The 17,758-nt window shown below is 38.7% G+C and overlaps 1 protein-coding gene across 12 annotated transcripts in view; it reads left to right on the top strand.

Annotated features, from left to right (window-relative positions):
* The window catches only part of PLCB4 (phospholipase C beta 4), a 426,835-nt gene that overhangs the window by 367,163 nt on the left and 41,914 nt on the right, over positions 1 to 17,758 (top strand). For all 12 annotated transcript variants that reach the window (XM_047852988.1, XM_047852994.1, XM_047852992.1 and 9 more), the window contains 3 exons: positions 435 to 537; positions 1,853 to 2,017; positions 4,547 to 4,751. In XM_047852988.1, coding sequence (XP_047708944.1) covers positions 435 to 537; positions 1,853 to 2,017; positions 4,547 to 4,751 — 473 coding nt within the window. The remainder of the gene's footprint in view (positions 1 to 434; positions 538 to 1,852; positions 2,018 to 4,546; positions 4,752 to 17,758) is intronic.

Below are 17,758 nucleotides of genomic sequence, written 5' to 3' on the forward strand. Positions count from 1 at the left end.
CTTGGCATTATATCTCATAATTTAATGTAGTAACTAAAACACAGAGAAGTAGAATATCATGTACTCTTCATATTTTAATAACTATAGCTCATATAGTTGGTTTTTCATTGTTGTTCTTTGAGTTTTATTTTGTGCATATAAGAGTAAATATCTAAAGAGTTCCATGACAAAAAAAGTTCAAGAGAATGTAATAGTATCAGGAAGTCCTAGATGTCAAGGAGCCTGGAATCTAAAAATCATTCCTTCTTTCCTGCTTCTCTTTAGGATTATCCCTAGGACAGGAATAGTTTCTTCAGTCCTTAGAATCATCTGCCTAAAAGTCTAGCTCCTAATTTAGATATGGGGAAAAGGAAGTACTTAGTGTCCTGAAGCAAGGGTATTACAATCTTTGTAAGCACAACTAATAAACTCTTTCTATGCTTTTGTCCCACCAGGTACCTTCTCAAACCAGATTTCATGAGACGGCCCGATCGAACATTTGATCCCTTCTCTGAAACTCCTGTCGATGGGGTTATTGCAGCCACTTGCTCAGTGCAGGTAAGGCCCCTGCTGTTCACAGTATTCTATAAATGTGTATGCAGATGGCCCTGGAAAAGACTTAAAATATCACAGTAAAATATTTTATGTCAAGATGTAGGATCCATGTGTTGCTCTCAGCTTTGACTCAAAATGCCCCCTTCTTAAGAGATACATTTTGGTCACTAGTAAAACTATTAGCTACTTTTAGGAAGACATCAGATCAAAAAAGTACCTAGTGGAAGATGTGAAGCAATAGGAACTGTCATTCGTTGCTTTCGAGAATGCAAAGTGGCGCTGCTTACCCTACAATCCAGCAGTCATGCTCCTTGGTATTTACCCAAATGAATTGAAAACTTACATCTACACCAAAACCCATGCAGAGATGTTTGTAGTGCTTTGTTCATAATTGCCAAAAACTGGAGGCAACCAAGACATCCTTCAGTAGGTAAATGGATACGTAAGCTGTGGTACAGCCAGATGATGGGATATTATTCAATGCTGACAAGAAATGAGCCAGCAAGTCATGAAAATAAATAGAGGAAACTTAAATGCTTATTACTAAGTGAAAGAAACAAATGGAAAGACTATATACTGTATGATTCCAACTACATGACATTCTGAAAAAGTCAAAACCATCAGTTTCTCATATGTGCACATAAGTCCAAACTGATCTTATTATACACTTTAAATATGTACAGTTTATTGTGTGCTAGTTTTACCTCAAAAAACTTTCAAAATTATCAGGTACTCAGTACTATGGAAATGATAAATGGCTGTAGTCCTTTGGAAAGTAAATGAAAAATAGTCTCTCCATGGCATTACAATAGATGGAATTTAATGCTGGTCTTTATAAATCTGTAACACTGACCATTGTCAATATTGGTAAAGGATAAGGGGCAAATTTTAGCATTCCTTTTTTTCTTCAGTGTGTCTCTTTCCCAGACTTATAAAAGAATTCAGTAAGGTATGAAATGGCAGAATTTCAGAGCTATGATGGGATCCTAGGACATATTTGAACCCTTAACTTCATTTCATACATGTGGGCACTTAGGTGGAATTAAGCTGCTGTAGACATTTTTTTTTTTGTATTATATGGTTCATTATTTTTTTTCTTCTTTCTTTCTATAGATGGTTCTCAAAGTCAGAACCTCTGTCTTGAGTTTTTTTGCATATACTACTTGCTCAATAGTGTTTTAATTTAGTAAGCAATGAACATATTATTTTCATAGATAACTAAAATTTCTAAAGATGGACAGAAAATTTCTTCTAGATTACTCTTTGCTCTTGATAATTACACAGACTTGTCTCTTATCCTATTTCTGTGTTGCTGCAGGTCATATCAGGTCAGTTTTTATCAGATAAGAAAATTGGTACATATGTAGAAGTGGATATGTATGGTTTACCCACTGACACCATACGTAAGGAATTCCGAACTCGCATGGTGATGAACAATGGACTCAATCCAGTTTACAATGAAGAATCATTTGTGTTTCGGAAGGTAGGGCATTTCCAATGTGTCAGACTCACTCTGCTAAGTTAGGGGCCACAGTTTAGTGTATAGACACTATATGACATAGGGGCAGTTAGGCAACCCAAAATGTCTCCTTTTTCTCTTCTTTCAGTGGATGAGTTCTAGAGATGACATGTGATTGTTGTTATGTTTGTCCTTGTCCTTTCGGCTCCCCTTTCCTCCTCCAAGGAGCCCACCTTCTGTGTGGCAATGCTCACTGTCCAGGTTTGCAATCTCCTTAGAATGTGTCCTCACGGATGGACATCATCCTACACTGGAGAGTTCTGTTCTGCCAAGGCAGCAGCTGGTAACTTGCAGTGCTCCTTTAGCCAAGAGGACAGGTAGGGTGGTGAACCCAAAAGGCCAATAACTGTCCTTAACTAGGCCAGTTGGTATTGTCCTATGCTTCCAGAAAGCATGTCACCTGTTGCCACCCCCACAGTCTGTTTTGGGTTTGGGGGAGGTTTCCTAATTGTATATCTTGATCCTAAGACCAATCACAGCCATTCTCTATAATGATTCAGTTTTTAATCTTGTAATAATTTTTCCCTTTGTTTCTCTTTTGTCAGTGTAAGATGTATTGAAAACCCCATGCATTGGTTGTGTTGTCTCCAAGAATATCTGGTTTTCTTTCTCACTTGCTTTATTATCCTATCCAAAATAGTTTCTCACTGGAAACTAATTTGACAATAAATTTCATATATTAAAAAAAAAAAAAAAAACTTAACAGAAATCCATGGGGGAGGGGAAGGAAAAAAAAAAAGAGGTTGAAGTGGGAGAGAGAGCCAAAGCATAAGAGACTCTTAAAAACTGAGAACAAACTGAGGGTTGACAGGGGGGTGGGAGGGAGGGGGAGGGTGGGTGATGGGCGTTGAAGAGGGCATCTTTTGGATGAGCACTGGGTGTTGTATGGAAATTAATTTCACAATAAATTTCATATATTTAAAAAAAATAGTTTCTCACTTCTTTAGGCAGAGATTTTCCAGGTGTTTCTGCTCCATTTGTATGTCCCACAACACAGATAACTGGCTTCTTATCTTAACAAAAGTGAGGATTAGCAGCTTCAGAATAAGCTAACTGGTTTACAGAAACGAGGTTACAGAAGATCAGTAGTTCAATGAAACAAGCCATTGTGAGATCCACGCCCTCCACCATTATCCGTGCAACCCCCACTATGACCTTCTCTTCTATAGTCAAACTGTAGTGTAGATTGCATACACACCTGTCATGAGCCTTTTTTTTCCCCCCTGGTTTTTTATACTTTGTTGTAGCTGGATCTGTTGTCAGTATAGCCAGTGTGCTTTGGCAGAATGAATAATCCCTACACACATTTCTAGAGGTTCAGAAATTTGACTTCAGGCATTCTTTATTTTTGATGAGTAAGGAAATATCAAACTTGGTTTTTACATATAGCATTACTGGCCCCAGAAATGAGATGCCAGGTCTGTATCCTTCTCTGTTCTTTAGAAGTTAAAGAAGGCAACCAGTCCATTGTCTAGCTTCAGGCACAGTGCTTAAACTAGCCAAGATGTCTTGGTTGTTCTTAACCAATGAAAAGTCATTCCTGATTAAAAACATTTGATTTCCTTTTGTCATGTTGCTATTTTATACGTGAATTAGGATTCTGCTATCTGAGCTTAGATTTTATGTCCATTTATTCATTTTGGAGATGGTTGAGAGTAAATGTCTTGGATCATTAATTTTTTTCGCTGCCACATATCACTGTATTTAGTATCCCAAAATCTACTAAAAACTGAGAAGTGCAAGAGAAAGGGAAAATTCGAATTTCTACATACATTGTCCTTTATATGCAAAGCGTTTCTTCAGAGATACTTTCCATAATCTTAAAAACAGAGCTGGATGTCAGAAGCAGCCCAGGTAGGAGACAAACCACAGGATTCAAAGTCAAAAGCCCCAATTCCGGGCCCAGATGTTACAGTCTCTGACATCAAGGAAAGTCACTTGATCTCTCAGGGTCTCCCTTTAAAAACAAAACAAAACAAGCTTTATTTATTTTGAAAGAAAAAGCACAAGTGGGAAAGGGGCAGAGAGAGAGGGAGGGAGAGAATCCCAAGCAGGCCCCATTCTGTCAGTGCAGAGCCCAGTGCACAGCTCCGTCTCATGAACGGTGAGATCGTGACCTGAGCTGAAATCAAGAGTCTGATGCTTAACCGACTGAGCCACCCAGGTGCCCCTCTCAAGGTCTCCTTTTTCTTGTCCACTACATGCATGGAGATTGGGAAAGATGACAAGGGTTGGACTAATAATTTTTCACAACCATTTCATCTAAAAATTTCAATGAGATGATTTCCAGGAAACCTGTTCAATTGCTTTTTCAATGGCTTGGACACTACAGTTTGTACAGTGTACTTCAGGAATGCAAATTGATCACGGGCATCGTTTCACCATAAAGGCACATTTAAGAGCAGTGTGGATATGGTCCAAATTCCTAGAGTCAGGGCTCTTGGGAGCTGCTTTCCAAAAAAATCCATGAAAGGTATCATTCTTTGTTTGCAGGTGATCCTCCCTGACCTGGCAGTCTTGAGAATAGCTGTGTATGATGACAACAATAGGCTGATAGGCCAGAGGATTCTTCCGCTGGATGGCCTCCAAGCAGGTTATCGACACATTTCTCTTCGAAATGAGGGAAATAAACCATTATCACTGCCAACAATTTTCTGCAATATTGTTCTTAAAACATATGTGCCTGATGGATTTGGAGGTAAGTTAAGAAGTCCAGATTATAGGATCATAAAAAATTTCACCAGTGGTTAAAAATATATATAACTGTTCCTACCAGTGCAGCCAACCCTTATACCCTCAAAGAAATCAAGGATAGATAATAACTTCAGGTTTCCTAGTAATAAATTAAAGGGCAAGGCTGGATTATCTTTAAAGTTCTTTCTTATTTTAAAATACTGCAGTTTTATATGGTTTATCCATTTTTACGAATATGTTTGTGAGGGATTTTCTTACATCATCATTCAAAGGGAGAAAAAGACATAAGTCATATGGAACCATAGATCTCAATTGGTATCACTAAAAAATTTAAATTGAACTCAAATATCCACATGATTGGATTTTCTTCCACATTCACCAGAGTGTTCAGTTCCACAAAAATTCCCAGTCTTCCCACAGAAGACTTGTGGTTTTACTAAGGTAAATCAATGGGAGAAATCAAAACCTGAACCAAACCTAGGATTTTGCTTACACCCAAACATATTAGCTTGTTATTACCCTAAGTTAAGCCAAGAACATTAAAAGATAACAAAGATCTTCTCTACTCCCAGTGCATTGAATTCTAAGGGAATGGTACAGCAGAGTGATTGTATCAAATTAACCAAGGGTGCAAATTCTCACTCTCTACTCCTGGCTGGGTGACCTTGGGACAACGACATAACCTTTCAAACATTCATTTCCTGGCCTGTAAAGATACTCCTCCTGCCTCCCTCTTAGCATTCTTGTGAAGTGCTTATCATTACGGTATATCCTATAGCAAGGCTCAAAAATGTGTGCACACAACGTATGTGTGGCTAACAGTACAATAAAATCAATAATTTCTATAGTAAGCTGGAACACATCCCAGCTTTGGGGATTGGGAGTTATTTTGTGGGTTGTTTTTGTTTGTTTGTTTTTGTTTTGTTTTTTAATAATGCTTGAGTCTCTGGTGGGAATATTTTCTCTAATCCTCAGCTTTCACAACCCAATTGCAGATTCAAGAGTGATGTGAGCCATGAGGGTTTTTTCAGTCACAAAATAAAGACTCCTTCTTCCTCCTCCTTTGTTTTTTATTTAAAAAGGAAGCCTGTATCAGAAGCCAGAACATACTGTAGCTGATTTAAGAGCACAGAAAAGAGGGGTGTTGTGGGGCTAGTAAGTGGATGAGAAAAGAGACGGGGGACCTAAAGAGTATCTTTAAGAGGCTGTGATGTCCATAAGCATCAGCAGATGAGTTACATCATGTTCCAAGTACTTGAGCTTAGACAGCAGGTGGTGTATACCACCTAATACATTTTAGAAATGGTTGTATAAACAAATATGGTGGAATACTTAAGGATTTTCCTTCTGCATGGCTTATTTTTCAAATGGAACTCTCTAATTCATACCAGGGAAAGGGAAAATTGGACTAGAAAAGGGAAAGAATGATGTGTTGAGTTCCTACTTTGTGTCAAGAACTCTCCCTAGAGTCCAGAAGTTGTTGAGAAGGGATGTGGACACATGTAGTTCTGTGCTAAAGAAACATCTGTATTTATAGTGCAGCTCATTACCAGTGTCAATATTTGTGTACGTACTGATTCAGAATAATCCCTTTAAAAAATAGTCTCACATATTTTCTTTCCCAACACATCATTATAGTCACTTCCTTTTTATCAGAAGCATTTGAAATTTCTGTACTATGTTATCATGTGTGGGATTCCACAGTTGATGTCTGAATCTCAGATTTGACATTCAAAGACTTTATTCAGAATTCTCTGGTCACTTCTCTTATAGGTTAAGAAATTGAGGGCAGACACCCTGAGGACTTACTTAAGGGACTTACCTGAGGATAACAACATAAGAATATAAGAACCATCTTTTTCTAAATTTTTTATTTTCTTTATGGCCTCTTGACTTAAACAGTGTGTTTTTATTTCATCTGCTTAACTAAGCTCCCACATTCAGATATGAACATTTATGTGCTGAGCCACGACAATAGGAAATCTATCGATTCCCTGTTCTCTAGAACATTGAAATTCTAGGGGCGCCTGGGTGGCGCAGTCGGTTAAGCGTCCGACTTCAGCCAGGTCACAATCTCGCGGTCCGTGAGTTCGAGCCCCGCGTCAGGCTCTGGGCTGATGGCTCGGAGCCTGGAGCCTGTTTCCGATTCTGTGTCTCCCTCTCTCTCTGCCCCTCCCCCGTTCATGCTCTGTCTCTCTCTGTCCCAAAAATAAATAAACGTTGGAAAAAAAAAAAAAAAGAAATTCTATGTTGATTCCATAGGAAAAGGTTCAAAATGAAACCGTATCCTTGCACACTAGCATTTTCTAGGGGAAAAAAAACCTTTTTTATGGCTAAAGAAAGATAATATGGATTTATTCATTCCACAAATATGTTTAGTAGGTCTTATTCTGTAAAAGGCAAAGTAGGTAAAATATGTATCAGAAAAGAAAAGAGATTCTGACAGCGCAAAGAGTGAAGGAAGGGTCATCCACTAAATCCACTGCCTAGAGACAGCTCTGTTGCCATATTGGTCCCTTCACTTTCAATCTCATGTCTTCTGTTTTAATTAAATAGATCTTACTGTATATACTCATTTGGACCCATTACTTCAGAGAGTTCATTTTTTTCACTTAATAGACCATATTTTTCCATGTCATGAAATCTGTATTATCCATAATTTAGTTATTGATAAACATTGAAGCCATTTCCATTTTTTCTTATAAATAATAATGTGTAAAGCTCTGGAAATATTCATGATTGTTTCCTGAAGATAAATTCTTTGAAGTGGAAGGAGTTGTATGTGTATTTAAAACTTCAGATACAGATTGCCGGATAACCCATCAGCAGGGTGTAAGCTGGAACTTTTGTTTTTTGTTTTTGTTTTTTTATTGTTTATTTATTTTTGAGAGAAAAAGCAAGCGAATGGTGGGAGGGGCAGAGAGATGGCGGGGAGACCAAGAATCCTAAGCAGGCTCTGCACTGTCAATGCAGAGCCCAGTGTGGGGCTAGAACTCACAAACCGTGAGATCATTACCTGAGCCAAAGTCAAGAGTCGGATGCTTAACTGACTGAGCCACCCAGGCACCCCAGAGCTGGAACTTTTGTTAACATTTACTAGTTTCATCAGTAAAAACAATTTCTTAGTGTATTCACTTAAAATGTTTTTCTCAAAGGAAAAGATGTAGTCAACAATTATTAATTCGTACCTACTATATGGGTAAGAGATATAAAGTTGGAAAAGTCACGTACACTTATCCTCAATTTTCCAGCCTTGTACACATATACATGTGCACATATATAAATAAGTATAATCTGTTATACTTATCCGTTATGGACCTTGAAAGATTGGACTAATCCGTTTGGACCTTGAAAGATTAATCACAGCAGGAAGGTAAACTAACTTTCCAGACAGAGAAGCAGCCCAGGCCAAGGCCTTCATAAGTAAAGTGATGGACTTATTTATGCATTCTGAGGAAGCTGAAATACAGGGTACATGGTGCTAAAACCAAAGTTCTGTTCCATGTTTGAGGATGTGTCCTCAAAAGCCAGTGTTACTTGGCAAGAGGAGTGTGCTCTTCTTGTTGAAATAATTTTGACCCCTCAAGGAGAATATGCACATTTTCAGGACACTAAGTAATTTGATAAATTATATTTTCTCAGCTTTTAGGTGAGGTCAGTTTGTCCAAAACCACTCTACTAGTTTAAATTAGAAAAGTAAGACTTTATTTATGCCTGACCAAGCTAATGCAATCCCAAATTTTATAATTCACCAAATATTTAGCCTAGGAATTATGTATTTCTTTAATCAGATAGCTAAAAACAGACAAATTTTTATGCTATAATTTCATGCAGCATTATTTGCATAAAAAAAGATCAAAAACAGCTATATCCATCAGTAGAGACTGGTTAAATGTGGATGGCCATTCTGTAGAAAACCATACATCTATTGAAAATAATGAGTTAGATCTCAGTGTTCAGGATAGAAAGATGACAGTGATTTAGTACCAAGAGAAAAAGTATATTGCAAAATGATCCCATTATTATTTGCTAAGAACCTTTACCATCTTTATACATATGCTTAAAGTGCACAGAAAAAATTCTGAAAGGATATACACCCAACTTTAAGAGTAGTGATCTCTTTGAGAGTGGGGGTAAGAGATTAGTGGCGCTGGCCCACTGCATTGGGTAACGTCCAGGCACATCACAGAGAACACACTATCCAGTGTGGTGGGACTTCACTTATTACTTCTGGGTCATTTAAGTGAGCATATGTAACCTCTGTAAATTTTTAAAAATTGTATTTTGCCCTATTTTTCTATAAAAGCAAGGTAATATGAAAATGGCGCAAGGAGAGTTTAAAATATGTACATATTTATTTTGAATTGAGAAAAAAGAAATAAAACCAAAGCACCCTATTATCCTCCTACCTAAATAGTTCTTGATAACATTTTTAAATAAAAGACATGAATTTCCTCAAAAAGTATAAGAATATAAAACACAAAGCATATCTGTGTATATGTTAATATGTATATACATAAATGTAAGGTTTGTGTGTATATATGTATGTATGTATCACAAACATACATTTCCCTTTTAACCCAAAAAGATAATCCAATATACCATGTTCTGCGCTTTGCTTTCTTTATGTAATATATCATGGAACATATTCCTGCCAATGCATATAAGGCTTTTGAGTTATTTTTTAAAGGTTATATAATATTCCATTATATGTATATAGCACTATCTCTCTCTCTCTCTGTTTTTTTTAAAGGAGGCTCCATGCCAAACATGGGGCTTGAACTCATGACCCTGAGATTGAGAGTCCCATGCTGTACTCAGTATGGCCAATTCTGGGTTCTAAGAAAAATTTTATTTTTCAGTAATGGTAGTAAAATTAGCATCTCATCATTTTTCAATTTGCTAGTTTAAAATTATGAATCAGACTAAGTGTATCTCATGTGTTTCTTGCTCACTTGTATTTCTTTTCCCTTAAAATACCTCTCTGGTACCCTTCGTGGGCTTGTTTAAATTGGGTTTCTCTTTTTTTGAAGTAATTTTTCAAAGTAAATTTTAATTACAAGTTCTCTCATAATTTCCAAAGCGGTCTCAAATACATCTCAATGTCTAGATAAACTTCTATGAAGGTAATGGTTGGGGATTCAAATACTGTCTATCGTTCTTGGCCTGCTGTTTCATGGAGGCCGCTTAGCAGGTACGTGAGGATGCTGGCTGGAGCCCCCACGGCTCATTGGCTGTGTGACCCGGAATGAGCTCTGCAGAACATTTTACCCTGTCGTGTCCTCATTGAGGCTCGGGGATAACAGCAGTCCCCAGCTCATAGGTGAAGATCTAGTGAGTTCTTGTTACAGTGCCCAACCATAGCAACCCTTCCATTAATTTCTTTTCATTTCTGTTTATATCTAACAAGCTAAAGAAAAATCCACCAGTTACATTTTCTTCTCCCTAACTTTACCCTTTACTTTGCTGCAGTAGACTATTTTGTCATAAGCAGTTCACCATCATAAGGAAAATCTTTTAATTCCATGCCTACTACAAAATTTCAGAATTCTAACGCATTAGTAATGTGACCATGATTTTCTTTAAGCACCAGCAACTCCATGTTCTATATAGTTTTTAAATGTATTTTAAGTCTCAGTAATGTTGGGTGGGTGGCATCATTTTATAGAAACAAAAAAAATGTTCCTTAAAAGGCTTTTCTAAGTTAAGACATTCCTTAGGGGGAGGGCTTGGGCATTGACAGGAGCTTCCGGTCACTTACTTATTGGAGTTCTGTGCTGTGAGGTCACCAGGGGATGAAGAATCCCTCCTTACAGAGACAATTTGGTACTTCTGCGATTGCCCATAATTCCTTCTGCCTTCATGCATATGGTGATCTTTAGACACCTTGAACTCTGGGCTGCTCCAGTTCCCTCCCAAAATGATTTGAGTCTTGACCCAGTATTTCCCCCTGACCCTTTTCTTCTCCTGTCAGTTTCCGGTTTTCTTTCCTTGCCCTGTCAGACGACAGAGACAGGGAATTTAGTGCAATTGCTTCTCCTCCTTGCTGTAGCAAGAACTCCCATGACACACAGGAAAAACACAGAGCAAATATGGCTGCTCCAACTTCGGAGCTCTCTCCACAGATGGTTCTGTTCCTAAGCTGCATGGATGTAAAATGTCCCTGGGCTGAAGAAGAGAGATGACATCTCTTAACTATCAGAAACTGAAATTTGATGTGAAAACAGGCAGTAACATTTAAGACAGGGATGACTAGGAATGAATCAAAAAGGCTCCATTTAATTTCTTTAGTATTATTTTTCTACTAAACATAGAGTAAAATAGCCCTCTTGTTTACTCCCACACTCACACACAATAGGAAAGTGCTAGGCTGGGTGCTAAGGTCAGTTTTCCTTTGTCAAATCCAGTGAGCCTTGGAGACGTGGGGTTGTCTTTGCTGCCTTATCTGTAAGTGCAAATGCCATGGACCTCAGCGCTTAGCCATTGCAGCGGCCTTATCACTGCGAGCCACTGCTGTTTGTGATGGGAAGCAGTTCCAAAGCAGATGGCAATTAAATGAGCATTAGTATTTCTCTCACCCACTGTTGTTTTTGATCATTTGTATGTCTTATTACTGAGTGGTAAGGGGAACAAATAAGAGAGTTGATGCCATGCTTCCAGAATATATGGCACATCAGCATTATATTTAAATGTCACTCTGAGATGTGTTGGGTGAGCCGCTCGCCACCAGTTCCTTGAGCAGCGCCTATCACTGCTCCTAGAGCTGTAGGTTTTGTCTTCTCTTCTGCACCTAGGCCCTTTTGTGCAAGGAAAGGTGAAGTAGCCCTTTTGTTTATTTGCCTGTTCCTCCTTTCTGCCTGCCCTGTGATTAAAGAGCCATCATGGGGCCTGGGGGTGGGTGTTTCTTGCTGTCTCTGCCCAGCATCTTACAGGGTTGTTTTCCAAACCTTCTGCAAAGATAGTGGGCCGCTTCTTACATCACATGGTTCAAAAGGAGGAAAGTTGTTAATCAAGATGCCATTGCTGGGCCATGATCTCAGGATTTTCTGATAGAGTGAAAGGTCGCTCCATTTCCTCCTCTCCCTTGTGGATGCTAAAACACTTTTTTTCTATCAAACATTTGTTGGAAAATTGATGCGCGTTGCAGTGGTATCCATTATTATGGCTTCCTCTGAACTACAGAATATGTTGGTAAGAACACCAAGAAGAAAAGCTCCAGAGAAGGGGGCAGGATGGATTATGGAGAACTGGCTCAGGAGTTGCCAGGTGAGGTGAATTTAAACAGGCTCCTTATTACATCATTCCTAGAAATGTACTGTGGAGCCCAAGAAGAGGGGGACACGTAGGCATCTCCCAGTGTTACTTAACCACAAAGTCTTCCCCCACCCCCACCTACACCTAACATATCACTATGCATTCTAGAAATGGAATTTGGTCAATGATTAATCATTTGCTAGAAGGTAAGAAACCTCATCTAAAATCATAGTTATGGGATTTGTTGATCTTTTTTAGCATTGCTTTGCAGAGATCCGGGGAATGTATATTTTTTCTGCTGCCTTTACCTCTTGATAAGATAGAAACTGTTGAGGGGAAAACAGGAGAAGATCTGAGCCAAGAGGGGGCCATCTAGGTGCCATGGTTGGTGTTCACCACCAAGGCACTCAAATGCCTTGAGAAACAACAGTTAAACAAGCAAACACAAAGATGGACCTCCCTTATAAAGACTGCAAGTATCTGGAAGTCTGTGCTGAGGAATTGCTACCTTCTTTTCAGTTCTTGGGGATGCTTAAATTGATGTTTTCAACTCTGGAAGTGAGGAAGGGTGGGTGGGAGGGAAGGAGGAGTGAAAAAACGATTATACATGGAAAGTCTTCACCATGAGCGACCAGACTTTTGGAAATGGCACTCAACCTAGAAATAGTGGGCTTTTTTCCTTAAGTATAAATAAGTAAGTATAAATAAGTAAAACTTCTGTTAAGTTCGGAAGAAAGAAGCAAATGAGAAAAAGCAGACTGGTTCTTTATTATTTTTTTTATTTTATTTGTTTTAAGTTTGTTCATTGATTTTGAGAGAGAAAGAGCATGAGCAGGGTAGGGGCGAAGAGAGTGGGGAGAGAGAGAATCCCAAGCAGGCCCTACTCTGCCAGTGCTGAGCCCAACACAGGGCTCGAACCCACGAACCACAAGATCATGGCCTGAGCCGAAATCAAGAGTTGGATGCTTAACCAGCTGAGCCACCCAGGTGCCCCAGACTGGTTCCTTTTTGAAAAGAAAGGTTCCAGAGCCTGTGCCTTGGCTTCCAGGCATCTGGGAAATTTCAGCTTGCCCTTGTGGGTTCTGTAGGGTCAGACTCTTGCATGCGCAGGTCTGTACCCTGTTAGAAGGTCAGTGTGCCCTGTCCCTGGACACGCCTAGCACATAGGTCAATGTTGATCAGCATTTCAACTTCATTCTTGCCACAGGGGATTGTCCTGTGGAATGGAGAACTACGTAACCAGCCACAGTGCTCCCCCAGTACAAGGGGAAGATGCCCATGAAATGCCACATTGGTACCAAAGAGAGATAACAGGTCTACTTGAATATGCAAATCTTTGGCCAAGAATATGCTCTCCTGAGCTGAAGGAAGGAAAAATAACATTTTCCAATAGAGTTATACAAGCATATTGGAGGTATGAGATATTTGAGGGACAGCTTCTCATTCTCTGGTTATAAATTATTTTAAATGTTAATAAAAAGTGGTTTCCCTTTTTGATATGCAGCATATTTATATATAAATGTATATATAATATGTGCATGTATAATGTGTGTGTAAATCATTCTTTAAATGTCAGGTATATATATGGCTTTAGTCAGAGGAGAAACTAAGTTACAAAAGGAAAATTACCTTAAAGAGGCCTCGTCAGGTCTTGACTCTCTAATCCTGAGCCCTTTTGCTGAAAAATTTTGGTGGAACTATCCCACTGGCTGCCCTCTGCGTGGATGTATTACTCTAGCTGCAGAATGAGCACCTGCCACCACGTGGCAAAATCCCGTGTCCTAGAAGTATCTGATTTATTCGAAATTGCGAAGAATGAAGTGCTTGTCTCAAGTAACCTGCTAACCTAAGCCTTGTTCCAGGTATTTTATCTTTTTGACATCATCTTTTTGTCCACAGTTATGAGAAAGGGAAAATTTCATGTGATTCAGTTTGAACAAGCCTTATTTCTACTTTGCGTATTTTTGTTGCCATTTGATCAAGAACACTATTGAGTTGTATATTATAAAAATTTTAAAGGCATATGTAACTGAAAAAGGCATCTCGTTTAAACTCAAATAATAAGGCACGATTTCAGAATCCGGGAACATAACTCCCCAGTGGCTTCTAGAATTGTTAATATTGGTAATTGAAGATAGGTTTAAGTAATGATATTTATCCAACTAATGGATAAATCAGCATCTTATTTTGATGTATAATTTAGGCTATATCTACATAATCCTACAGCAGATGGCTGATCAGAAATCTCAGCCAGTTTGTCCTTGTAATACAAAGCAGTATATAGCCTAGTTTACTGTATTGTGTCATGACTGTATGTTATAAAATATAGCACCTGTATTCAAGATCAGAATTGTACACAATCGACCCTCAAGGCTGGGATCATGACATAGCTGCAAGAAACAGGAAGAACACTCTGGGATTCAAAATATTCTTTCATCAAACCATGACAGGACGTTGGGGTGGTCTCTAGGGGCTGATGGATGGATGCTCCCTGTTAACAATGATAAAGCCTGTTTTATTTGAAAGATACACCCAATAACAGAAGATTCCTTCACTGCCATAACTTCAAGCTGAAGACGATTCACATATGTTGTCCACCTTGGATTCGGCTGCTTCTGCCTTTTGTAATTCCTGCATAGAAATTCCCAACTGACCAATGTTGACCCATAGGTAGGGACATCTCTACGCCCCTCACGCAGCAGGAAGAAGTTACTGAAGCTGAGACTTGTGCCCAAATGCCAAAGATTTGCCACTGTCGATCTGTCAGGGGGAAGTATAGAGTCCACTTTTAGGCAACAGGCTTGAGCAATGAAAACTGGAGCAAGGCAGAAGGGCCCACAGCGACCATCAACAAGCTGATGCGAACGGGCTCATTAAGTGAGCCTCCTCAAAATAGCTATAGGCCCTAACTAACCAATGGGCTACTTAAAAACAAGCACAGTTATGAGAAAGGGAAAATTTCATGCTTTCCTATAAGCCCTCACTCTGCTCTATAACTGTGGCTCCTCACCATCACCTCCTCCTCGCAGGCAGTCTCCTTTTTGCTGTCCTGCCCACTGCTCCCTTGCAGCGTATTCAATAAATTTCTATCTCCTTAAAAGATTTTTTTTTATCAGTTACCATTGGTAATCAAATTTGCCACATGATGGGAGACTTAAAACAACAGAAGTTTATTCTCTGACAGTTCTGGAGACTAGAAATTTAGCATCAAAGACTTGGCTCTTAGGGAAATCCTTCCTTGCCTCTTTTGAGCTCCTGGCAGGCCTTAGCATCCCTTGGCCTGTAGCTCCATTTCTCCATTCTCTGACTTCATCATACCCTAGCCTTTTTTCTCTTTGTCTTTGTGTGTCCTCTTCTCATCTTATAATGTCACCAATCATTGGATTTAGAGCCTATCCTAATCCTATCTCAGTCCTTAACTAATTACATACCCAAAGACCCTACTCGGAAATAAGGGGACATTCTGAAGTTCCAGACAGTCATGAATTTTGAAGGGCATTTTTGAACCTACTGAACCCTCTTAATTCTGCTGTACTTGCTTAGTACTTGTTCCTTCCATTAATTATTCTTAAATAACTATTTTAAAGCTTATTAGGAACATATCTTGTTATCAAGTATATAAGTTGTATCTTATATAGAGATACATATCTCTTATGTATCTGAATCACTAATTTTCTGATAAAAGAAAATGCTAAATCTGTTTTTGTACTAACCTATTTCTTGCAAAGTCATCTTTCATAAAAAGAAAAAAACTTGTGGGGCGCCTGGGTGGCTCAGTCAGGTAAGTGTCCGACTTCGACTCAGGTCATGATCTCCTGTTTTGTGGGTTTTAGTCCTGTGTCGGGCTCTTTGCTGACAGCTCGGAGCCTGGATCCTACTTCAGGTTCTGTGTCTCCCTCTCTCTCTCTCTTGCTCTCGCTCACTCTCGCTCTCTCAACAATAAACATTAAAAAAAGAAAAAACTTGAAAGTCCATCTAAATATCTAGCAGTAGAGAATAGTTTAGTACATAAACTCAATGGGACATTATTCATTCACTAAAAGTAATTTTTAAAACTATACAGGTATAACCTAATAAATGAGAAAAGACAGATTGGGTAATTTCAAGTAAACCATACAAGATATGTATTCATGTGGAAAAAATTACACAAGAATATACAAAAATGAAAGTAGCTTGGTTAGTTTGGATGGGTTATGGATCATTTCACACTCTAAGGTCTTCATTGGTTTTATAATGGGCTTTAAGTGATTAAAGCCCTATCTGTTATTCCTACTGGAAGGACTACTAGTAACCTCTCAGAAATGCCATAAACACCCCAGGCCCTCAAACTAATGGTATACCATTAAGGATAAGCAAGTACTTGTTTCCTAACAAGCCAGCCCTATGGATCATCTACTGAGATGTGCCAGTGGGAAACCAAGGCAAAGTATATCCAATGTGGGCACGTGCAGGGAGGCCTACACCAGGTAGGTTTTCTCCAAGTGAAGGGCAGGGGGTTAGGTGGGCATGGTTTGAGTTTCACCTTGCCCCATAACAGTGTAGACAGGTGGAAGGAGGAGGCATTTTGGAGTCAGACACAGATGGACTAAAAGCCCTGAGCCAATTCAATGAGTTGACCCAACAACTGGGGTCACTGAGTAGACCACAACAAGTGGGGCAGTCAGGCTTTATCTGCGCTCACGTGACCCATAAGCAGTCACAGTACCTCCTCTGGAGTATTCTTAGAAGAAGAGAAAGTCAAGCCTAAATGACACATCAGGGAAACATTGATATTCAGAATGTGGGACATTTCATAGGACACCTGGTCAGTCTCCTCAACAAATCTATGCGTTGTGAAAAATAAATAGTAGCAGAGACTAGTCTAGATGAAAGTAAATTTAAGAGACATAGTTATCAGAGACCTAGAATGGACTCTATCTTGATTCAAAAAAATTAATTGTAAATAGGGAACATATTAAGATGGGCCATTTATTATAGTAAGGAATTCCTGCCAACTTTGTTGGATAAAGTGTTGGTATGGTTGGTTCTGAAAAAAAACACCCCTTTTTAGAGATGCGTAGAGAAGTAATTAGGAATCAAATGCTATAATGTCTGGAATTTGCCTTAAAATGTGTCAGCAGAGAGGAAAAAGAAAGAAAAAAGGAAGGATGATAGATGAAGGAAATGTAGTAGACTCTTTATAACTGTTAGGTCTTCATCAGTATGTGAGGGGTTATTTTACCTTTCTCTCCACTTTTATGTATCTTTGAAAATGTTCATAATAATAAGGACTTAAAAAGGTAAATATTTTTCTGGAATATTAACTTCCAAGAAAATGATTATCTCTTATTTTTTCCTAAGCAAGATTTAAGAGCTAATTTGTTCACATTCCCCATTAGGAGAAAAAAGAGTTCTTAAGGACATAAGTGATAACTGGATTTAGACCTTCTCATATACCCTTGGTAGGAGAAAATAAATTGATGCAACGTCTTTGGAGGTCAATTTGTCAGTAACTACCAAAAGAACAAATACCCTTACCCATCATTCTAACCTCTAGTCATTTATGCTATGGACATTGCAAATGTATGCTCGGAAATGTTCAAGGATGTTACTGCAATACATACAAGAAATAGATAACAATATACACTGGCTGTAGGAGTGTCAGGGAAGGAGATTTTTATATTTTATATGTTTGTTTATCATGCACATGTACTTTCTATTACAAAAAGGAAAAAATTAAACAAAAATTATCTTAAGAATGTTATAAGGAGCCTGATT

Source organism: Prionailurus viverrinus, chromosome A3 (assembly GCF_022837055.1).
Source record: "Prionailurus viverrinus isolate Anna chromosome A3, UM_Priviv_1.0, whole genome shotgun sequence".
NCBI lineage: Eukaryota > Metazoa > Chordata > Mammalia > Carnivora > Felidae > Prionailurus > Prionailurus viverrinus.